General features: G+C 47.1%; 1 protein-coding gene across 2 annotated transcripts; it reads left to right on the top strand.

Moving 5' to 3' along the window:
- The first annotated feature begins 9,662 nt into the window (after positions 1-9,662).
- Positions 9,663-12,306, top strand: hs3st1 (heparan sulfate (glucosamine) 3-O-sulfotransferase 1). Of its 2 annotated transcripts, none has more exons than XM_080007701.1 (2): positions 9,663-9,894; positions 10,671-12,306. In XM_080007701.1, exon 2 carries the CDS (start codon positions 10,702-10,704, stop codon positions 11,626-11,628), a length of 927 nt encoding a protein of 308 aa, XP_079863827.1. In that variant the 5' UTR covers positions 9,663-9,894; positions 10,671-10,701; the 3' UTR covers positions 11,629-12,306. The 2 variants fall into 2 exon arrangements, with proteins under 2 accessions (XP_079863827.1, XP_079863826.1); XM_080007700.1 differs by having other exon boundaries at positions 10,564-12,306.
- Positions 12,307-24,330: the final 12,024 nt, after the last annotated feature.

Below are 24,330 nucleotides of genomic sequence, written 5' to 3'. Positions count from 1 at the left end.
CTCTCTCTCTCTCTCTCTCTCTCTTGCTCTCTCTCTCTCTCTCGCCTCTCTCTCTCTCTCTCTCTCTCTCTCTCTCTCTCGCTCTCTCTCTCTCTCTCTCTCTCTCTCTCTCTCTCTCTCACGCTCTCTCGCTCTCTCTCGCTCGCCATAATGAAGGCCATTTTTCGCCGCTCTCCGATAGATTTGCGCCCCGGCTGGCAAGTTGTTTTTTAAAAAATTTTTCCTGGCGATTACCGCTAACGACCCGTTCTTCTCGACGTTGGCCTTCAACCGTTGGTTATGAAAAGCAACGCGTGGAGGGAAAAAAAATAAAATAAATAAAACACAGGAAGGAAGTGGTCTTTCACCGCCTTCGACTGAATGCAAATCTGAGCTGTTTTCAACCTTTTCAGCCGACGACTGATTAGGGCTCGAACGACAACTGTTCCATTTTGGCCGTCAGCCATGTGATCATCCGCTCACATGGCTTTTCATATCACTGCTATGCGGATGATACTCAACTCTATCTGTCCTTCCCGCCCGACGACCCTACTGTGTCGACGCGGATCTCGGATTGTCTCGCTGACATATCCACATGGATGAAGGATTATCATCTTCAACTAAATCTGGCGAAAACGGAACTGCTGGTCTTCCCGGCCAAACAAGGTATTTATCACAACATTGATATTAAAATCGACTCTATCTCTTGTTCCTACCAAGGCTGCAAGGAATCTTGATGTCATTATTGATGACCAACTAACATTCTCGGACCATGTTGCCGCCGTCTCCCGGTCCTGCCGCTTCGCACTACTCAACATCCGAAAAGTCAGGCCGTACCTGACCCAATATGCCACTCAACTGCTGGTACAAACCTTGGTGATGTCCCGTCTCGACTACTGCAACGCCCTCTTAACAGGCTTGCCGGCCTGTGCGGTGAAGCCACTACAGATGATACAGAATGCGGCGGCGCGACTGGTGTTCAACCAGCCAAAGAGGGCACATGTCACTCCGCTGCTCATCGAGCTCCACTGGTTCCCTGTAGCCGCCCGCATCAAGTTCAAGTCTCTTATGCTGGCCTACAGAGTGATTGCTGGGAATGCTCCCGCCTACTTAAATGCTCTTGTAAGAGCACATGTTGCCCCCCGGATGCTGCGCTCGTCAAATGAGCGTCGCCTGGCTCTGCCGGCCGTACAGCCACGGCAATCCAGGTTATTCTCATTTGTAGTTCCACGTTGGTGGAACGAGCTGCCAAAAATGACCAGAGCGGGGACCTCCCTCTCTGTCTTTAAGACGCACTTGAAGACCCAGCTCTTCAGTGAGTACCTCCTGTCCGAACCTACAATTACTTAGCACCACCTTGCAGTATTTATTGTTACACGAATGTTGTTGTTACACTAATCTCTGTCGCAATGTATCCAGGCCCCCGAATGTTATTCTCCCTTGTAAGTCGCTTTGGATAAAAGCGTCTGCTAAATGACTAAATGTAAATGTAAATGTAAATGTAAATTTTCCCTCCGTGTTCCAGCGCAGACAGACATACTGTATTTTGATTTTCCTACGGTTGTGAAAAAAAAAAACAGATGTTGGAGTTCTAAAAAAAACAAAAACATTCTGAGAGCTCAAGTATGGCAAAAATGTGTTTTTGAATGTGTGTGTGGTTAAGTGTGAATGTGTAAACGCTTACATGAGGAATTTTTGTGCATATAGAGGTTCAACATTGCGTGTGTGCATGCGTGTGTGTGTGTGTGTGTGTGTGTGTGTGTGTGCGTGTGCGTGTGTGTGTGCGTGTGTGTGTGTTTGTGTGTGTGGCTTTGTCTACACTTGCCCAGCTCTGTGTGCACGGCCGTCTGCGGGCACGAGGGAGGCATATTGAATTTCCGTGTTTGTCAGTCCGAGCAATAACTTTTTATCCCCCTCGATCCGTCCCTGCAGCGCCGTAATAAAGACGCGGCGGCGGCTTTTTGCATTTCAGATTCCTCCGAGGATAATATCTACGATCCCCCAGCCGTCAGACGGCAGCGGGCCTCAAGGATCCCTCGCCTTAAAATGCAAAATAGGTATAAAAGAGGAGAGGCTGCGTCATTAGCAGCCTCATTGGCTGTCTGCTTTCCCAGCGCAGGTGAGTCATGATGTTTGGTTTCCACACGCAGCCGTTTCTCACTTGCCAGGGGCGATGTGCGAGAGTGTCGTTTCCCGGGGCAGGCGGCGCGTCCGCCACCCGTGTGCGCGAGAGAGCTGGGGTATTTATCCTTAGAGAAGATGGCACATCTCCTCACCTGCTTACCCTCTTTGCCCTTTAAGTGACAGAGAAGGAGAAGAACCTTTATTTGTCACACGACACACACACACACACACACACACACACACACACACATGCTTTGGTTCAAGATTCAAGATTCAAGATTTTTATTTGTCACATACATATACATACTTTCATACATATATGCAGTGAAATGTAATGCAACGCACCCGGTGATAGCACACAATGTGTCCTAGGAAAAAATAAAAGTAAAAATTCCTTTCTAATAGACCGACTAACTGACTCCTAAAACGTAATACAGTAAGTTGAATACTTATAGAATAAGATAAAAATATATAGAATAAAATACAATAAAAATAAAATGAAATAAAATGGAATAGATAGAGGGAATATGCCTATGTATATACAGATATGTGCATTAAAGTGGCATGTGAATTAAAGTGGCATGTGAATGTGAATAGAGTGAGGTAGTGTTTGGGATAATACAGCACAGTATACAACAGTACGGCGCAGCAATACGGCATCACGAACAACCCTGAACAGTGACACAGTATGCGGTACAGTATGCTACATACAGTACAGTAGGTAGTGGAGCCTATGTGTTAGGACCCCTGGTGAGGTCAGCATTGACAGTTCTGATGGCGTGCGGGAAAAAACTCCGTCTCAGTCTCTCTGTTCTCGCTGTGTGACTGCGGAGGCGCTTGCCTGACCGCAGCAGCTGAAACAGTCCGTTGTGGTGGTGGTGAGGATCCTTCATGATCCTGCGGGCTCTGCTACTACACCTCCTGGTGTATAGCTCCTGCAAGGGGGGGAGGGTAGTTCCAGTGGTACGTTCAGCTGAACGCACCACCCTCTGCAGGGCCCGCCTGTCCTGGGCAGCACAGTTCCCAAACCAGGCAGTGATGTTGCCTGTCAGGATGCTCTCCACTGCTCCAGAGTAGAAGGACTTGAGGATCCTCACCGAGACCCGGAATTTCCTCAGCTGCCTGAGGTGGTAGAGACGCTGCCTCGCCTTTCTCACCAGAGTGTCTGTGTGTACAGTCCATGTTAAGTCCTCTGTGATGTGGACTCCCAGATATCTGAAGCTAGTCACCCTATCGACAGAAGTCCCATTAATCCACAAGGGTGCGTGCGTCCTCGATTGTGATCCACGCCTAAAGTCCACAATCAGCTCCTTGGTTTTGCTGACGTTCAGGTGTAGGCTGTTGTCCTGGCACCAGAGTGACAGGTCAGCCACCTCCTCGCGGTAGGCCTTCTCATCGCAGTTGGTGATCAGGCCCACGACCACGGTGTCGTCAGCAAACTTGATGATGGTGTTGGAGCTGGACCTGGCCACACAGTCATTTGTGTACAGGGAGTACAGTAGGGGGCTGAGGACGCAGCCCTGGGGGGATCCTGTATTCAGGGTGAGGGAGCTTGACATGTACTTCCCCACCTTGACCACCTGGGGGCGGCCTGTGAGGAAGTCCAGGATCCAGGTGCACAGCGGAGCATTCAATCCTAGCTCCATCAGCTTGACAGCCAGTCTGGTGGGGACTATGGTGTTGAAAGCTGAACTATAATCGATGAACAGCATTCTCACATAGGCCCCCTTCTGGCCATCCAGATGCGTGAGCGTGGTGTGCAGTACCTGGGAGACCGCGTCATCCGTGGATCTGTTTTGCCGGTACGCGAACTGCAACGGGTCCAAGGTGCTGGGAAGGGAGGTGCAGATGTAATCCTTAATCAGCCTCTTGAAACACTTCATGACCACCGAGGAGAGGGCCACCGGACGGTAGTCATTCAGGCAGGTTGGAGAGGCGATCTTCGGGACAGGAACAGGTTGGTGCTGGTGAAATGTGGCCTCTGCATCTGACCCATCCTGGCTTGTCCTTCCTCCGGGGGGGGCAGCCAGGAGCAGTGGGCAGCATTCGATGACGACACACCCGGGGAACTGGTTCCATACGTCCATCGCTGCTCAGACGATGGTGATGTGTGCATGTTTTTGGTAGGGGTCCTTACTGACGTTAGGTGGAGGAAACCCCATGTGAGCACGGGGAGAGCATGCAAACTCCACACAGAAAGGCTCCTATTTTTGGGAGATAACCCGCCGAATAGGAGCCTTTCTGTGTGGAGTCTGCATGTTCTCCCCATGTCCACAGGGGGCTTCCTCCACCTAACGTCAGTAATATGAGAAACGGGGGGGACTAGTCGGTGAGAGTTAGGCCTTTAACCGCAGCTTAGACGTTGCTTTTGTAGCCCGCGTGAGCCCAGTTTTTGTGTTCGATACTTCTCGGCCGCCCACGACCCACAACAATACAGTACATTCCAATTTAAAGCTCGGGCAACGCTTCAACGGCTTCAGGATGAGTTATGATGCGGCGTCATCAGCGTGATGGTACGTCGCACCTGCTCCTTCCGATGGAACTGCGGCGGGGTGGCTCGGCGAAATGAGCCATTTCCTCTTTATTTTTAGTTAGATTGTCCCCTAGGCGAGGACGGAAACAAATGCATCTGCCCACGTATCAGGAGGTTTGTAAGGGTGCATCTTCTGTATGGCAACGGGCAATGGCGTGTTTGGGTGCAACTTTCACCGGGTTGGGGTTCAAATATAGACTTGAGTTTTGGGAAATTGAGTCATCCAAGTAAATGGAAGTGAAGCGGTAAATTTGCTTCTTTAAGAGTTACGTGTGAAAAACAGCCCGTTGCTGCATTTAAAACTAAGATGAAGACACAAGGTGTACAGTATAACTCCATACTTTAAAAGGACAACTAACAACTAAAAAAAAACGATATCATAACCTAAAGCATAAACAACTTCCAGAATTTCAGGGGCGTTAGGCGAGCGGATTCCCCCTGCAGCCATGTATTGAGCCGACGTAGCATGCAGCCCTTCACTACCTCAGTACTAGACACACAGTAATTGGCGTCGACCTTCTCGTCTGAATTTGGGTAAGACGGACAAAAGACCGGTGTATCCCGTTCAGACGGGGACCAGACGTCCAAGTTTGTTCCCGGATTGTCTCGGTTTGGAGCTGTGTCCCGAGGCCCGACAGATATCTGTAAAACACTAAAATGCCCTGGTTTTCTACATTCACTACCAAATTGTATCGGTTTTCAGCACAATTAAAATAATAATAATAATAATAATAATAATAATAATAATATACTTGTTTTCAGTGCCTACATATACATATGATATACTGTATATATGCAAGCAGAAAAGAGTGTGCACCAAGATCCCACTGGAGAAGTAGGCGTGGTCATCAACACGTACGCTCACTTGCTGTGAAGTGTGTGTGTGTGTGTGTGTGTGTGTGTGTGCGTGTGGGTGTGTGTGTGCGTGTGCGTGTGGGTGTGTGTGTGTCTGTGTGTCTGTGTGTGTGTGTGTGTGCGCGTGTGCGTGTGCGTGTGTGTGTGTGCGTGTGGGTGTGTGGTGTGTGTGTGTGTGTGTGTGTGTGTGTGTGTGTGTGTGTGTGTGTGTGTGTGTGTGTGTGTGCGTGCGTGTGTGGTGGCTGGGTGTGTGTAGGGCCAGAGAGGCCGCTGCGCATCACCGTGCCTCTCCGTTACCTCACTGAACAAAACAAAAAAAAAACACCGTGCATAACAGGGACGCTCATCAGACACTCTCCAAAACCCACCCCCGGCAACAGAGTGCCTAGTGTGCGGCACACTTAAGGCTCCCGATTGGGGGTTTTCAAAATGTGGTCACCCTTCCCTTTAACCCATTACCCCGAAATGATCCCAATCCTCCCTATAGGGGATCTCAACACAAGCTGGGTATCCCATCGTGGAGCTCAACAGTGATTTTCCGGAAGTGAATCCCATTCACATTCTCAATGGAGGATTTTGATTATCAGCGGTGATGTCATAAGCGTCCAGGGCAGATTATCAGCCATGATGTCATAAGCGTCCAGGACAGACTCACCACGAGCTTGGAGATTGTGAAGCGATGGTACGTGCTCCTGTTGAAGCCACAAGTTTGAATGATACCAATCCCGTTTGAAGGAAAACTTGTTTTAGCCGCAATATCATGGAGAAGTACCGCACTACCCACAATCCTAGGGTGTAACAACGATGTTTCTGATTGGCGGAGCTCGCTGTTGCCATGGAAATGTTCGCCGACGTCACTGTCAGGAAGAGGTTTGTTTGTCACATACTTATACATCGGCGAGCGAGTTACTGCTCCCGCTGAACTGGAACACTATGTACACACAACAAAAACAATGCAATACAATAAAACAAAAATAATACAATACAATATATTTCAACACTATGATTAACAACATAAAAACTATAATAATGAAAAAAGGTTAAATTCAAAACAAGCGCGCTGAACTACCGTCAGGTTTGAAGTCCTTGGAAAGGTATAATTTTCAATGGTTTATGGGATGAGTTGTCCCTGCACTGGATCACTTTCATAACTGCGTACAGTGTTGCGCCTTTGCCCTTTTTTCCCCCCTGTTTTTCAATATTTTCTTTTTCGCTCCAAAACAAATGTTTTATGGTCACGATTCATCTGGTAGTTGGTTGGCCTGGTCCCCGGCTTAAAACTCTTTATTTTAAGGATTTCTCTTGGATGAGAATGTTCATTAGGAAAATAGATGACAAACAGCATTGCCATGTGTAGCCTGAGGGAAGCGAGGCGTAGCTGTACTTGTATCAAAAGGCTAATAATCAAACAGATGAATGTCTAAGTGGGGAAGAATTTAAACGAAACCACAAAAAGCAACGTGTAAAATGACTTATTGTCATACCGGTTACAAAGCCCGCGGGGATTTGCAAACACTTATGTAAGTGGCACCACTGTGCCTAATGAAAGAGATAATGATCAAACAATGAAACTTTTCCTCAACAGAAGTATTTGGGCCACGGAAGTCCGCGTAAATGTTTTTATTGCTGCCGTGCCAAAGATATGCTTCTGAATAATGGCGATGAATGTTGCTATGCTGGATAAAAAAAAATCCATCTTTTACAGCTAATTATACATTTATTTCCCCCAGGACTGATCCAGACTTTTCCTCAGCGCATTACGTACAACCGCCCTCATGTAAGGAGGCCATGGCTGTGTTGAGCAGCCACCTCCAGTATTTACAGTATTTAACAGCTTGATCGAGCCGTCCATTCCGCACAAAATTCTTATTTACCCATAAAACATCGACTGGAGATGTTATTTAATTGTTTTGTTGTTTGTTTTCTTTTGGGTGACAGGACGAACCTGTTTGTCAGTCCGCACGCCAGTCCAACACACGGAGAGGAGGCAACGCGTCACAAATTGATTCGAGTCCACCGTGAACATGGGATATTAAAAAAACAAAACGATCCTATTATCCTCAAACCTCTATACCCAATAAACATTCTTACCCCAGGGTTTTACCTGGAAGTCCGCCTGTACAAACATTGAAGTCCCCCCCCATAATTCCACACCTGGGGGACCTGTTTGGGGTATTTCAGAAGGCGACGCTCAGCCAGGAAAGCGTATTTATGTATCTGTGAATATGTGCATTTGCGATGATAATGTGAGTGGCTGGGCGACTTTGATGGGGGTGCTGAAAGAGGGTTTAAAATTATCGCAGCGGTGGGATCCTCCACTCTGCTGAATCCACACTTATAAAGGAAAGCAGGAGGCGAGAAGAGTACGGAAAAAAGAAAAAAGAAAAAAGAAAAAATCTGAGGATTTCTGACCTGCTCATAAAAAAAATCTATGCAGGAGAAAGGGTCGGCTATATCAGCACTTACAAAGTGGGGAAAACTCCACGCATCTGCATTCTCTATAGCCCGTGCACGCGTTTTGGAAGAGGGGTTTTAATCTCGCTGCCGGACGCGGAGCATCTGGCCCGCGGGCTTAGAGAGAGCGCCGCTTTGATGTCTCACAGAGTCCATCACTTTAAAAACCAACACAGCAGAATTTTTTTCGCAAACACCGGGAAAATCAGAGGCATTACGACGCCCTGAGGCCGAGCGCGCCCAGGGGGCACGGGAGGTGCGGGCGAATTGAGCGAATTCCTTCACCGATATATCTGTACCTATGCCCGTGTGTGTGTTCCTTCTTTGAAATAAATAAATAAATAATGATGAATGACTCTGAGAGGAGCTATGACGCTGTGCTGACGGTGACAAATGATGAGTCACAAACACACGGGGAAGTTCACGTTCCATTATAATCTTTTTTGTTTTGTCATTCCTTTTCCGAGCCGTGGGATTCGCGGCAAGAGAGTTCCAAAATCAAGACTCAACAGGTGGTGAGATTGCGCAACCCGGACGAGGCGGCTACCCACGATGCACCGTGGACAGAAATCAGAGAGAGAGAGAGGGAGAGAGAGAGAGAGAGAGAAAGTGTCTTTCATTGATTTCGGCTGAAAGACGCCCTCACCGGGAGTCAATGGGGAGCTCCCGTCGTCTTTTTCGGCGCAAACCAGCAGAATGGCTGGGCGCTTTCAATGTCTAGGTCTCAGACAAAAACAGAGGCTAGTTTTGGGCAATTGCTGCTCACCTTCCGTTTGAACGTGGCACTCCCTAAAATGGTGGATTCTACCACAAGTCCCAGATTTCGATTCGAAATCACCAACCGACGTCCGGCGTCCGGGCTCACCCTCGTCTTCACTCTTGAGATGGCCGACATCTTTTCCCCGAAAGAATGCCTTCTTTTCGGCCAATTGTTTTCATTTTCAGATACGGATATAAAAAAAGAAAACCCCAGAAAGTTATTGGATATTCCGCTTAAACGCAGTAATGTATGAGTGGGAAAATGATCATTCATTTTGCTGACCAACTTCAACCCCAAAGTGACAGAAATTGTACTGGCCTTGGTTTCCACAGTTTAGCGGCCCTCATGGTCTTCAACGTTTGCTACGTTTTTCAAACTCCAGTCGGATTCCTCCGTTCCAGTTCGCCGGTCGCCTCCGCGCTCCCCGCCAGACATTTTTGAGCACTGTCAGTGCAATTATGGCAACAACGACCCTCATAACAAGAGGCATTCTCGCCGGGAAAGGCCGGACCCTGCCGCCAACAATGGAAACGGCGTAAAGAGGAGAGCGCGAGTAAGACAAATAACTGAGTCACCATTTCTCATAAAGTACCAGTTTCAAATATGTGATTTTGTTATTATTATTATTTATTTTATTTGTTTTTTAATGTCAATAATCTTACGGATTACCACTTTAAACATAACGATTCAGCAGATTCACCGTCACCTCACCTGTGCGTACTAAACGTTACACTACAGTGAGTCACAATGGGTGTGTGTGTGTGTGTGTGTGTGTGTGTGTGTGTGCGTGTGTATGTGTGTGTGTGTGTGTGTGCGTGCGTGTGCGTGTGCGTGTGTGCGTGTGCGCGCGCGTCGGGGTGGGTGGACCCGCGTGCGCAATGTGGGCGTGCACGCGCGAACAGCTGAGACTCAAAAGCGCGTGCACCGGCGGCGCCCGCCCGCAGACCAGCACGGGACGCCGCCCTGCGCGCACCACGGACACGGAGACGCGTCGCGGAGCCTCGGAGGTGTGACGGCGCTGCTCAGGCGGCGGGCGCCGGGTGGCGTGTTTCCGGGGGCTTGGAGGGAGTCCGGCTGCGAGCAAGGCGGGCGAGCGCTGCGCTACGCGCGGATCAATGCTTTTGTCTGGCGCCGTGCGGAGGAGGACGCCGAGTGCCGCGCGTTCGGAGAGCAGAAAATAACTAAACAGGTAAAGGTGGACTACGCTTGGACAGCGGGAAGCATCCCTCCGCGGTGGAGCGATTTGCTTTTGTTTGTTTTTGTTTTTGCAATTGAGACACGTCTCATTAGTAAATTGTGTCCTCATCCTACTCTATAAAATGTATATTTTGTCCTTTTTATCGAGTTTAACATGATTTGTCCAGGGTTTTTTTTTTTGGACAGAATATAGGTTAGATCGGGTTAAGATTCATAATTCCATATAAATGCATAGCCTCTACATAGTCTAGTCATACTCTATATGACTATCGTATAGAGTATGTTTAATACTCTGTACTTGACAATATTGTCTTTAAATAGAAATAATAGATTAGGACTTCTGTGCACAGCATTAGTTTGTCTATCGACATAGCCACTGAAATACTTTTTCTTTGCTGAATATACTTCAGAGTTCTCCCGTCATGTCTATCTTCTTTTTTCCCCCCACAACATTAATTTTAGTCCATTTTAACGCAGCCGCTTTGTCTTCAAGGCTGTGAACGTCGAGATTGGAGTCCGCCTTGCATGACGGGAGAGCGAGGATTAATAAACGCAGGGTCGTCCTTATGGAATGTGCTCTGATCTTTACCGATGACTCTCCATTCTGTGAGATAAATAAACACCGGCCGTCCTTTAATCACAACTGTTCTCCCCCTCGCAGCGCCCGCTGTGGTAGAGAAGAGGACGTTGTTTATATTTTCCGACAGCGCCGTTGTCCCTCGGCAGCTGCTCTTTCAATGTGGGATACCGTTTTCGTACTGTCGCCAGGCTGAAATCCTCCAGGCTCAGGACCTCCCTCATGGCAGCCTTCCTCTTCGGGCTGCTGTTCCTTGCGATGCAGTCCCCCCAGATCCCTTCCAGAGCCGTGGCTGACGAGGGCCCCCCTTCTTTCCCCACCGCGCCCCCGTCGGCCGCCAACGACACGGGCGCCACCGGCCACCCTGACGGGACTCTCCGGCAACTTCCAAAGATCATAATCATTGGCGTCCGGAAGGGGGGCACGCGGGCGCTCATCGAGATGCTCAGCCTGCACAGCGCCGTGGCGGCCGCCGAGAACGAGGTGCACTTCTTCGACTGGGAGAGCCACTTCCAGAAAGGCCTGGCCTGGTACCTGAGCCAGATGCCCTACGCCTTCCCGGACCAGCTGACGGTGGAGAAAACGCCGGCCTATTTCACCTCCGGCAAGGTTCCCAAGAGAATCCACCAGATGAGCCCGGACATTAAGCTGCTGCTGATTCTCCGAGACCCCACGGAGAGGGTCCTGTCCGACTACACCCAGGTCTTCTACAACCGCCTGCAGAAGCACAAGCACTACCAGCCCATCGAGTCGGTGCTGGTGAAGGACGGGGAGATCAACCTGGGCTACAAGGCCCTGAACCGCAGCCTGTACTACGTGCACATGCAGAACTGGCTGCGCTACTTCCCGTCGCAGAGCATTCACGTGGTGGACGGCGATGCGCTGATCAGGGACCCTTTCCCCGAGATGAAGAGGGTGGAGAGGTTCCTGAACCTGGAGCCCCAGATAAACGCCTCCAACTTTTACTTCAACAAGACGAAGGGATTCTACTGTCTGAGGGACCACGGCCGGGAGCGGTGTTTACACGACTCCAAAGGCCGGCCGCACCCTCACATGGCCCCGGCCATCCTCCAAAAACTCTACCAGTTCTTCCACGAACCCAACAAGAGGTTTTTCGAGCTTGTGGGTCGAACCTTCAGCTGGAACTGAGTTTTCTGCGTTTTCAATATCTAGATGTAAAGCTGGATTCACGTTTCTCGGCCTGTTTCCTGGGGGTAGATTTCAGTAACCGTCTGTATTTTAATACTAACAAAACTGAAGTGTTAACTGTAAAGATTATTTCGAGCGAAATATATTTTTGTACTCGCTGCACTGTCACAGGTCTAGAATCGATCCAAGCGCAAGGGCAGACTTTGACTACGTTGACGAATGAGGTGCCGCATGTCATGGTACATCCACAATTAATGTCTTAATATGTTCATTTTCATCATGTGCTTTGTTGACCTGTCTGTGCTTTGTCAGCATTCTATACTACTGTTAAGACGTTCATAAAGACGTCGCTGACGACAACATTTACACATTAGGCCGCGTTAATATGTCACATGCAGGTGGGAGCTGATTAATATCATATTTCATATTTTGAGATTCAAGAGGTTAGTCACGTAATGCAATAGGATGTTATCGATGTCTGTCTGCGTTTGTTCTTAAGTTTTCTCCTGCATTTCTTTGTCCCTTTCAATTTTTCATCAAATAACATCAAATAGGTATTATATTCATGCCATGCGTACATAATGTATTACTGTCTATTACGTTTATAATGTAAATATAATATTTTTTTTCAAAAGTAAGGGATTAACATAATAAATATGAATTTTATTTTTATCTGTCCAGTGTCGCTGCTTGTGTTAGTTCCTGCTCTTGGTCTTGGCGGGTGTGAAGTGAAGTAGGGACTCCAGATTCGTGTTTATGTTTCACAGTCGTGTTCATGCACATACGCTATGCCCGTCTAGTAAATGACAGGTTGACGGTCATGTGAATCGGAATTTCTGACAAAGTAAGCAAACTTGAATTTCCTGCTCGGGCGACCTGCAAAGAAAACCACGGTAGTTCCATAGCATGGTGAAAATGCTGCTCTCTCAGATAGGTGGCTCTTGGAAATAGGTTTGAGATAACCAAATGTCATTTTTATTGCACCCAATTCTGATCATTCAGAGAAGATACTTACTCAAAATCCACCAGAGATTAAATTCTGGCATCCTAAATGAGGATTAGCAGAGTCCAAGAGTGGATGTCTAGGTAGGTAAACCGAGCACAATTCAAACCATGCGAAATCAAAAGCGAAGTTGTTTACGCCCAAGGGTGTGATCACTCAGTTTTAAGAGGCAAGGGATTACTTATTCAAATTGCATTTGCCACTTTGACAACATCAGCAGCACCGTCGCAAAGACATTAAGCTCCAAAATGGAGCTGGTTCATTTTTTGAATTTGGCCTAGATTTACTCTGGGGCTTCCAGACTCCCTGTAAGCAGAATTTTAACCTCGTTGCCCCATAACTGCAGACAAATCATGTTCTCTCGTTATTTTTCCCCCTCTCTCGCTCGTTCTCGCTCTCTCTGCAGGGAGCCTTGACAGCCTTAAAGCTGCTCTCAGGTTGCACATGTTCGATTGCATGGTGTTGAAGAACTGTTTCATGGGCTTTGGAAAGAGGAAGTTTGAGCTTTGTGAAGAACGACGGGGAGGGGAATAGAAAAATAAATACATCTATGTGCATACGTGGACGTTCTCCCGTGAGTTTAGGACCCCCATCCCATGCTTTCCACCTTTACTCGCTGTGTGCAGTGACACATAATATTAGCATTCTGGTTTTGGCCTTGCCAGGGTGCTTTGAAGGACTCGGCCCTCCAGATGGTTTTTCAGTCGGTCACATCTGGAGGGACTTACGAGGGATACACCTGCGGCCGCTCTGTTGAATGAAAAACCCGGCTACGCTATCCACTATATCATCCCCTCCGAGGAAAAATCCTTTTTCTCCGGGGTCAAACGAGGAGTCTCTTATCTGGCAAACCTATGCTTCCTTCTGAAGCAGCCGCGCCAAAGTCCCACAGCAGGTGACTGAGCCGAGGAGCTAGAAGGAGGATCCCACATTCAAGGGGGATCCAAGTGAAAGCCGGCACTCGCCGCAGAAGTCGCACTGAGATGCTCGGCGCTGAAATTAGCAGCGGTGGAAAGAGTAGGGAAAGCGTGCACTCAAGTAGAAGTTTTGATACGTTGCTGAAATTGGACCGAACTACCAGTGAAACCAAAGTATGCAAATTATTATTCTCAGAAAACTACTCTGACTAAAAGCTACTTTTTAAAGCTGCACTACCTAACTTCTGGGATTTTGGATTCAGCCACCCTACTGTTTCTGAGTGCAATTGCACTTTTACACCACTGCCGTAAAACTTGGTCCGTACAGCTAGGTTACAGTGCACCTTGCACGGAAGGTCTCCTGTAGCCTTCTCTCTTCCCGTGATAAGCTGACTGTGCTGTGACTCTGCTGCGCGCACAACTTTTGTAGCATCAGACTCCGTATTGATAACACACCAGTATTTTGCGAATTCAATTTTTTTTTCATTAGATGAACGTCGGCAATTTGGGTTATTTAGGTTTCATTTGTATATATGAAAAAATAATGAAAGAGGTGCCATTCTTCATAATACAGGTCAGTGTACCATCAAAAAGATTTTGAATCTGTTATTTTCAGGTCAAAAAGTTATTGTGATGCTTTAGCGGTTGCAATTATCAATATGCATTATCAATAGAAGCTTTCATCTGGGTAGAAAATATATTTAAATTACCTTCAACAAGGCACAACAGATATTTCTCCAATAATAAAATGTGCAAATGAATCCATCATCAGCATACTTCAAATGTTTTCCAAACCCGTGTAGAACACCTGCACTCAATATAAAGTATTCCAATACGTACAAACATGAAAATGATTGGAACCAGATGACCGACCGACCATTTCCTTAAAAAATACTGAGTAAAGGTTTGGATGAAATTCAAATTGCAAAAGCAGCACAGTAGATTGCATAGTGTACTGAACACTTCGGTAAGAGTAAAATACTAGAAATACAATTAAAAGTATGCAAATAAACAAAAAAGCCTACTTAATTACAGCAACGTCAGTAGTCGTTATTCGTTGCTTCCCTCCCCCAGGGAATTAGTCTTCATTAGCAAGGACAGAACTACACGCACGCACGCACACACGCACGCACACACACACACACACACACACACACACACACATACACACACACGCGCACGCAGCCCTCCATGCTCCACTCTGCTCTCACCATATTGAACATCAGGGCAGCATCTATTAAGAGTTCATGAACAGCCCATTAGTCTGGTCAGGTGTGGAGCAGCTCGTAAGTTTTACAGTCACAGGTTTTCCCTCGGTGTAATTAATCCTCCCGCTGAGCAGATATGGAGCGGGGGGCGAAGTGGAGTAAGCCCGGGCCACGAAGCGGGATGAATAGCCTGGCATTCCTGCTGGCACTTTCTCCCACTGCCATAACACTGTTTGCTGTGGAATTTGTGCAACCTTCAGTGCCCCCTCCCCGGTTGCCGTTGGCGTTGCCAGCCCACTCTGCTTGTTTCCGAGGGGGTCTTGTTTCCTTTAAATTGCAATCATCCGTTCTGGACTTTTCAAAGGACGATGTGCGGTCCAATGGAAAACAAGCCTTTCTCCGGTTACCAGGGCTGCAACTCTTTTTAATTGGAATAGATTGTTTGTCCCCTCAATGTGTGAAGTCCGGCAGAAATTCACACTCCCACACACACACACTGAAGCGCACACACACACACACACACACACTGAAGCACATACACATGGGCATTGACACTGACGCCCACCTCACATGGGAGCCCTATTTGTTAGTCCAGAAAAATCGATAACACAGTCCTTGAGTATCTCAGAGAAGCAGAACAGAAGGGAGGGTGAAAATCCAAACTGAGGACACTATGGACGGAGGACCTCCATTTTTATTTTTCCTAATTTCACCTTTTCAGTGTAAGGATATGCAGCTCCCACAGTGTGTTTATGAACTTTTTCAGGTGGAACCAATAGGGAGAGTAAAGATGACATATTTCCTGTGGCAAAAGGTTGTTAAGACCCCAGTTGCAAACTAGCAAGTCACCCCGTACATTAATCAGCAACTGTGACCCATGTATACGAGACTGGAATAAGGCAGGGGCTCGCTGACTTGTCTGAAGTAGTGAAGTAAAGACATATATTTAGACAGCTAGAATTATTTGAAATGCCTGAAACAATGTTTATTGCATTATTATCCAACGGGTTCAAGGCTGTTCCATTTGTAACCCAATTCAATGGAGGCCAGATGTAAGTGCTGTTACGGACACAAAATTTGATCTCGCCCATTAAAAAGCAAACGTGTCGGCAGAAAGGCTCCGTGACTGTCACTCACAGACTTCGCTCAATGGCTTGACGACATCATTCTTATCCCCAAACAGTCGAGAGTTGTAAGTAAAAGACGGCACACGAGCAAAAGTGTCCTTCTCCGACAACAAGTTTCTCTTGTTAAACCAGAAAAAACCTTTTTTGGGGGCAGCAACCAATTTCCTGGGCCCAGGATCATTTGCCGCCGTCTATCTTGGCCAGGATGTCTGAAAATACCGGGGCCCACACACAAACAGCCCAACTAAGAACCTGTGTCTGCTCATCCCACTGCTGTAAATAAACAAGGACAGGGGGAAAGACGTGAGAGCCTCCTGTAGACGTTACCTGCAGATGCCGCCGGTGGCAGCGGAGGGGATCGGATATGAATACATCCTATGAGGCGAACACGGGCGTTTCAATGGGGACAAACTCCTATGAAAGAAGAAGAATCTGATAACCTTGGAACAAGGGCTGATCCGGCGAAATGAAAAGATTCAAAGAGGCCGCGCCGTCTTATCTGCAGTCTCTACCAGCGTCTTTGATGAAACCGCGGCAAAGAGGACGGCGGTCCTTGAGGATTCAATTAAACTAAAAAGTACACTGATCGCTATACTTAAAAGTTATCATTTGTGAAATCAAAACCCCGTGATTTTTGTATGTATTTCAAAGCAGGGTTTTTTTTGGACCGCAAACAGACAAAAAGCGTGGAAAAAACGTTTTCACACCGAAATTCAACTCGCTGGGAAAATAAATAGCCGATCGACACCTTTCCCATTGCCGGGAGAAATGCCTTTTTTGTTTTTTTGCACGTCGGAGAAGGGGCGTGTTGTGCTTCCAGTGTGATTGGGAATGAAACAGCCGAGGAAACTGAAACAAACTACAACATAAAAGTGTAAAACTTGGAAAAGATAAAATAAAAAGTATTTTGAGCCGTTGAAGAGGATGGGATCGTTGATGAACACATGCTCCATGCAGCCGGCGCTCCCGGGTTTTTCCTTTCCCCGCTGAGGACGAACGCCGGATGCTAGCGGCTGTTACCGGGTTTGTGGTGCAGCGGGAAAGGGGCGAAAGTCGCCTGCGGGATTCCCTTTGGGCCTTTGAGTTTTGGTACTTGCCTTGTGTTTTTCCGAAAATGTCTAGTCTGAGGAATGAGCTTCATGTTATTTAATCGATTTTCAGCTATAAATTCATGGTTGGCGTCCTAGATTTGGGTAGTATATGGATATCATTCGAGAAAACTCAAGCTGAACGTCCGGGCACCTTGCTTCCCTCGCTTGACCTTCAGAAAATCTCCAGAAACAGTTGGTGGAACAGGGATTAGAGATTCCTGCGAGAGAGAGAGGGAAAAAAAGGAAAAGAAAAAGATTCTTGGCCCAGGCTTAATGTGTCTGCACGCTGTGAGATTTTGGCTATCTTAAGGTCATCCCAGACGAGGTTCCCTCACTGTGGACAAATTCCGTCGCTGTAAACAACCCACAATGCTCGGTTGTCTCGGGATGTTCAGCGTGACGGGGTTGCAGATGGACGATGCGCCGGGTCGGGTTGGGGTCAGGTTCAGGCGTGAAAAAGAGCCGGGCTCTCGGTTCTCCGGCTCAAGCGGCTCCTCTGACAGGGGGGTGAGTTGAATTAAAGAAATTGAATCACCTTAATTCAACGCGGCGCCGCACCGCACGGCTCAAAGTTATTTTTCCCTTGTAGATTACACAAATTATCAATTTCACCCCTGCTTATTACAGCTTTGAGCGCTTTCATTTTGCAGCTTGACATCACAAGAAATATGCTAATACTGTGTATTTAACCAGAAAAAATGTGTTTAACTTCTGAGAGGGCCGCCTTTTTTGTTTTGGCTTTCCTCAATCCCATTTCCCCTCTTAAGGTTAATGAAACGTAAATAGATAGTTACTGGCGGGGAAGGCACCGGCACAGCAGCTATGGATTTTTATGGTACCGTATGTGTTCGCCCGTCTCTCCTCCTTCCTTGGCAGGGTCTGCGTGCGGCTCGGTGCTGGGCTCCGTTATCACTCATTCCACTTTGCTGCGTGGTGTTCCTGAGCTCCTGTGGAGGAGGAAAACTCCCACTGTGAGCACACGCACACGCACACACACACACACACACACACACACACACACACACACACACACACACACACACACACACACACACACACACACACACCTCTGTCTTGGTGGGGTGTGTGTGTGTGTGTGTTTTCTTAAATCTGTATCTTTACATGTGAAGCGTGTGTGTGTGTGTGTGTGTGTGTGTGTGTGTGTGTGTGTGTGTGTGTGTGTGTGTGTGTGTGTGTGCGTGTGCGTGTGCGTGTGGGTTGAGCTACATATTTTTGTTTCGAGTGTATGTGTGTGTTTTCTTATATCTGTATCTTTACGTGTGTGTGTGTGTGTGAGCTACATGTTATTTTTGTTTTGAGTGTATGTGTGTGTTTTCTTATATCTGTATCTTTACATGTGCAAGTGTGTGTGTGTGTGTGTGTGTGTGTGTGTGTGTGTGTGTGTGTGTGTCTATATTCCTGTGTATTTCTGTGTCTGTGTTTGTGTTTCTTTTCCATATATCTTTATGTTTACATGTGTAAGTATGTGTGTTTATATGTCTATTTGTGTGTGTGGGTGTGTGTGTGGTTGTGGGTGTTTTCGATATTATCTTTTGTCGAAGTGTGTGTGTGTTTGTCCTTGCATATGCTGCATTTGTGTCTTTCAATGTGGGTGTAGATGCAAGACCCATATTATGTGTTTGCTCCCTTGTGACTGAAGCCTCCAAACTGCTCTACTCGGATTCCTTGACGGGACGCGCTGTTTAAAATGTTTCCACTCGCTCTGGACTTCTCTATGCAGCTCGTTCACTCCCCTCGCACAGAGCCCCGCGTCCAAAAGACGTTACAATACCGTTGGTCCCACAGCGAGCCAGAAAACATTCAGTGTGTGTGTGTCTGTGTGTGTGTGTGTGAGTCTGTGTGTTTGTGTGTGTGTGTGTGTGTGTGTGTGTGTGTGTGTGTGTGTGTGTGTGTGTGTGTGTGTGTGTGTGTGTGTGTGTGTGTGTGTGAGTGTGTGTGTGAGTCTGTGTGTTGTGTGTGTGTGTGTGTGTGTGTGTGTGTGTGTGTGTGTGTGTGTGTGTGTGTGTGTGTGTTCGCCGCATATGGTTCACATCAAACATAAAGGACATATGAGATCACTCCAGGACCGTGTTACAACGCAAGCAAAGGAGCCTTTTTTTTCATTCTTTGGTATTGGAATGAGCAAAGTTGTGGATGATTGAACCCATGTGTCTCCACCTCCCATAACAGTGGTTTCACCGTGGCCAAAACATGCGCCAAGGCTCTCTGGTTTCTAGTAAATTCCAAACACTACACACCTCACTTCATGATGTGGTAATAGTGCTCAGCCTCCCTTATTTGATAATGTTTCTGAGCCCCTCCAGGCTTTTTGAGAGAAATGACCGGCAACACCAAGTTCATGATATTCTTTGCAGTACAAAACCAATAGGTGATATACTACTTTATAACTTCTTTATGGCAATATCTCAAACATACTTTCACTGAGCATTTCATTAGGAACACCTGTACACCAACTTATTCATACAACTATCTAATCAGCCACTGTCAATCACTGGCAGCAGTGCAATGCATAACACCATGCAGATACGGGTCAGCAGCCTCAGTTAATGTTCACAAAAAATGTGATCTCAGTGTGTTCAACCATGGCATCATTGTTGGTGCCAGACTGGCTGGTTTCAATATATTTGTAACTGCTGATCTACTGGGATTTTCACGACAGTCTCTAGAGTTTACCCAGAATGGTGCGGAAAAAAAACCCACAAAACATCCAGTGACCGGCAGTTCTGCGGGCGGACACGCCTTGTTGAGGAGAGAGGTCAACGGAGAACGGCCAGACTGCTTGGAGCTGACAGGAAGGCTACGTTAGCTCTAATGAGGTAATAATAACCAACGGTAATCCACTCTGTACAATTGTGGCGAGCAGAAAAACATCTCCGAATGCACAACACGTCGGACTTTGAGGCCGACGGGCTGCAACAGCACATGTCCACGTCGGGTTCCACCTCTGTCAGCCAAGAACAGCGAGCTGAGGCTGCAGTGGGCACAGGCTCACCAGAACTGGACAGTTGAAGACTGGAAAGATGTAGCCTGGCCTGATTAACCTCGAGGCGCACAGATGGTAGGGCTAGAATTGGGTGCCAACAGCATGAATCCATGGACCCAACCTGCCTTGTGTCAACAGTCCAGGCTGGTGGTGGTGGCGTTATGGTGTGGCACATTTTTGGCCTGTTAATGCCATTCAATCATCGCTTGAATGCGGCAGCTTATTTGAGTATTGTTGCTGACCGTGTGCATCCCTTTGTGGCCACAATTTACCCAGCTTCTAATGGCTACTTCCAGCATGATAATGCACCGTGTCACAAAGCAAAAATCGTCTCAAACTGGTTTCATGAACATGACAATAAGTTCAATGTTCTGCAGTGGCCTTCCCGGTCACCGGATCTGAATCCAATAGAACACCTTTGGGATGTGATGTGATGGGTGCATGAATGCGGAGCTGGCAAATCTGCAAGAATTGCGTGATGCAATCACGTCAACACTGAGCAGAATCTCAAAAGGAATGTCTCCAAAATCTTGTGGAATGCCAAGAAGAGTTGAGGCTGTTATGGGAGCAAATGGAGGCTCTATCCAGTATTAGTATAGTGTTTCTAAAAAAGTGGTCAGTGAGTATTTATAATTGCTTCTCTGCATCACTGCATTATATCATGCATAAAAAAAATATATATATATATGTGTGTGTGTGTGTGTGTGTGTGTATATATATATATATATATATATATATATATATATATATATTTATTTATTTATTTTACTTATACATGCATTGCTTGAAAGCACCCTGTATTCCCAGATGTCAGCACAAGAAAGTACAGAACAGGTGGTGATTTGCTGGCTGCGAAAAGAGTAAATTACATTCAATCAACGTACCTAGAGAGGAAAATTTCCCTCAGACTCATGCCAAGTTCTCTGACTAAGGGGAGGAAAATCAATTGCTTGTTCCATGATTGACCAAATCCCTTCACCCGTGAGTCTTGAAAATCCAATGACCTGTGAGACTGATGTATTGCTTTTTACCTTGAAGACGGGTAATGCAATCTTTTCACTAATTGACCCGTGGCAATTTACAAAAGTTACACGAATAGAGGCACCCCTTTCTCTCCTTTGCTATGCAAGTTAAGTTATTTCTGCCTGCCTTCCGTACCTGTGAAGTGATTAGCATAAAATTGTCAAAAATGTGTTCTAAAAATATGTAATTTTATGCAGCCTAAAATGGTTGGTAGCACGTTTGAACAGCACTTTGCAGACAACATCAAAAGCCCCTGGCTGTTTGCACAGGCTGCAAACAAACACTCAGGGGCAAATTCACAATTGGATTGTGGATTTTTTTGCGGCCACCAAACTGGCGCAATTAACAGGAAAAGTGAGCGTGACTGTCACAAAGCGCCGGCAAACCGTGATATGCACCCATAACTGCGATGCCACGCGAATAGTGTCTGGGTGCACCGGTGCTGTTTGGGTGTATTTAAATTAGGCCTTATTCAAACATTTGGTGCCAAAGTGGCCCCTATTCTATGCTAATGAGCGTCATTGCAAAAAACATCCAATTCACAAACACTGACGTTAATAACCACATGAGAAAGCTGGTGGTAATTGCACGGACAAAAAAAAAAAAAAGGCCCTGACGCAATCTGCTCCCTGCGTGATCAGAGCAAATATACTGTTACACGCAGCAGGGGTTTTTGATCAGATGCATGGGGAGACCCTGTGCATCTCCCGGTGCGTCTGAATATAAAATCCCCATTACAGGTAGCACGATGGGGGTCTCCCCATGAGTAACCCCCTTTCCCAGGTGGTGCCGGCCCATTTCCTTCTTCTTCTTTTTTTTTTGACCTGTGCTGTCAGCATGCTGGGCATACAACACAGAGTATTTGTATGCTATTACATCTAGGACAGAGTTAGTCTGCAAGTGGAGTTCAAGTTCTCAACCTGCAATGCAACTCTTTATTCATTCTTAAATCATCAAGAACTGCTGCAATAGCTCTGTCCTGTGGACGACCTGTGGGATGACAAGAGCACAGCTTTTGGTTATACTTAAGAGCATCTGCAAAATGTTTGGATGTTCAGATTTACAATGTATTCCACAGAGTTGTCTTACGATAAGGCATGTGGGTACAAAGATGAATCTGAAGACATGAAGTCATCCGGTGACTTTTTTCGAGCAGCCAGTTGCCACTTTCCTTGGAACAGATTCGGCAGCAGTGGAAATAATCCTGCCGCACAGGGAGTGACGTGGCTCGCTCCCGGTAACCCAAATACCAGGACGAGGGCTGTTACAGAAAAAAAAGACTTTGGGAGTTGTGTTGCTGCAGTTACAGCAAAAATACATAAAGGTTCCGCTGAAAGCCGAAATAAGCAGCTTTCAGAAGCCCGGGCAGCTGTCAGTGCCACATTTGGCCGATGGAAGAAGAAGAAGAAGGAAAAAGGCACGGCAGCAACATACGCTAATGTCCCACGATACGCACTTTGTGTGACTTAAATGCCTCGTCTGCAGTTTCCGCGTTTGATCCGCCGCCTCTTCAGGGGACATCACTGTCTCAACGCTCACAGCAAAGCGTTGGGCGTTTAAACCAAAACCACAGGTCGCGCGATATATCGTGACGGCGGGGGGAGCCTGTTCGAGCTACATGGCAAGGCCAATTACACACTTTCTGCGGGAATTAGCTTCAGACAGAGAACTGCACCTTGGCACCTGGGGGACCAGCAGCGTGCCAAGTTATCTTGTTTGTGTTGTGGCCATTGCCTCAGAAACGTGGAGATCAAACAAGCGGCGCGGAGCCCCTTTTTGGAAACGCCGACTCATTCAGTGGGTTCTCGCGCTCGTTGGCGCTGCACCCAGACGGTGCGGCATATTCAGATCCTCTTCGTTTTTCAGCCCACAGTTCAGGAGACGGTAGTAACTCAACGTTTGGATAATAATCATCAGATTTTTTTTTTTATCAGCGCCGCAGTTCAACATGAACCCGAAAATGCATGCAGCGACACAATCTTGCACGCGCGTCTGTTTTTTTTGTTTTGTTTTGTTTTTGGTTTTTTTTGCATACTTTCCCGCGTCGAAACTCTGAATATACAGCGGCATCGCAGCCTTGGCTCATGGTCCAATCTCCCAGATCAAATGTATCCCTTAACATCCCGAGAAGCGCTCTCTGACATGTCTGCCAACATTTTCCAGAGCTCTGACTCCGCTTCCAACGAGAACAACTTTGAGCATCAAAAGTCCCCCAGAGAGAGGTGAGCGTGGAGAGGAGGCCATTGATCGAGTTGTGTAACATGCTGCAGTTTGCCATAGGTCAATGGAATTCCATCAGCTTTTTCCCCATTGGTCAATATCCGCCTGAAGACTCTCCACAAACATTGTCTTCCTTTAGCCTTGGTTAGCCAATTAAATTTGAACTTTGCAAAAGACTCTTTGAGAGGCATAGGAGCGGAATCGCATCGTGACAAGAAAGGGCGAAAAAAAAAAGCAGCAGATGTGCGATTGAAGTTTGCATTTTCCTGCCTCGGCGCGAGCGGAATATCCCAGAGTGGCGAGACCGTGGTTAATGAGGCGGCGGTCTGCGAGTGGCCAAATAAGTCGCGACACCTCCGGAGCGCCTGAATAATCAATTGTTTTAAGGTCTCGTTAGAAACGTCACGCCGCCGGTTGTGGAGGACCAGAACGCCGTACCACATTCCCAATTTATGACATGCCTCCATTGTTCTTTCCTCCGGGGTGATTCAGTGTTTCCTTGGACTCATTAATACTGCGTGCGTAGCTCCAGCGTGCTCCACTTTGCTCAGCAGTCCTCCTTTCTTGGTGTTTATTGCCGGTTAGGTTCAGAAAAAAAAATAAAATACAAGGAGACTCCCTCTCATCACTGCAGACAGAAAGACACTTTTTAATTGGAAATAATCAAATGATTGATTGCAGCGACGTCCACGTTGCGCAAATATCAGTCACACGCCTCTGTCGAAGTGACTCGTTTCATCGTCTCCTTTTTCCGTCTCGGCTTTTTAATATATTTTTCCAGCCGCGGCTCAACGGGACAGAAGAGATAAAGACGAGGAGGATGGAGAGGGAGGGAGGGGAAGGGAAGGGAAGGGAAGGGAAGGGAAGGGAAGGGAAGGGAAGGGAAGGGAAGGGAAGGCTTGTGAAGGCGTCAGCCCCGGGTCGTTTTTTTTTTTTTTTTTTTCTCTCTTCTCAACGCGGGTCCTCGCGACTTGTGAGAGCTTTGTGGTTAAAACCCCGAAACACTCGACGGACGTTTCACTAAATTCATTGTGTTGCTTGACTCCGGCCGCTCCTCTGAAAGAGCCTGAATACGAGTCGAATTCGCCGGCCTCGACAGTATTACCAAT

This window comes from Zeus faber (assembly GCF_960531495.2).
Source record: "Zeus faber genome assembly, chromosome: 10".
Classification (NCBI taxonomy): domain Eukaryota; kingdom Metazoa; phylum Chordata; class Actinopteri; order Zeiformes; family Zeidae; genus Zeus; species Zeus faber.
The sequence above is the reverse complement of the archived record's forward strand: the minus strand, read 5'-3'. Positions and strand labels throughout refer to the sequence as shown.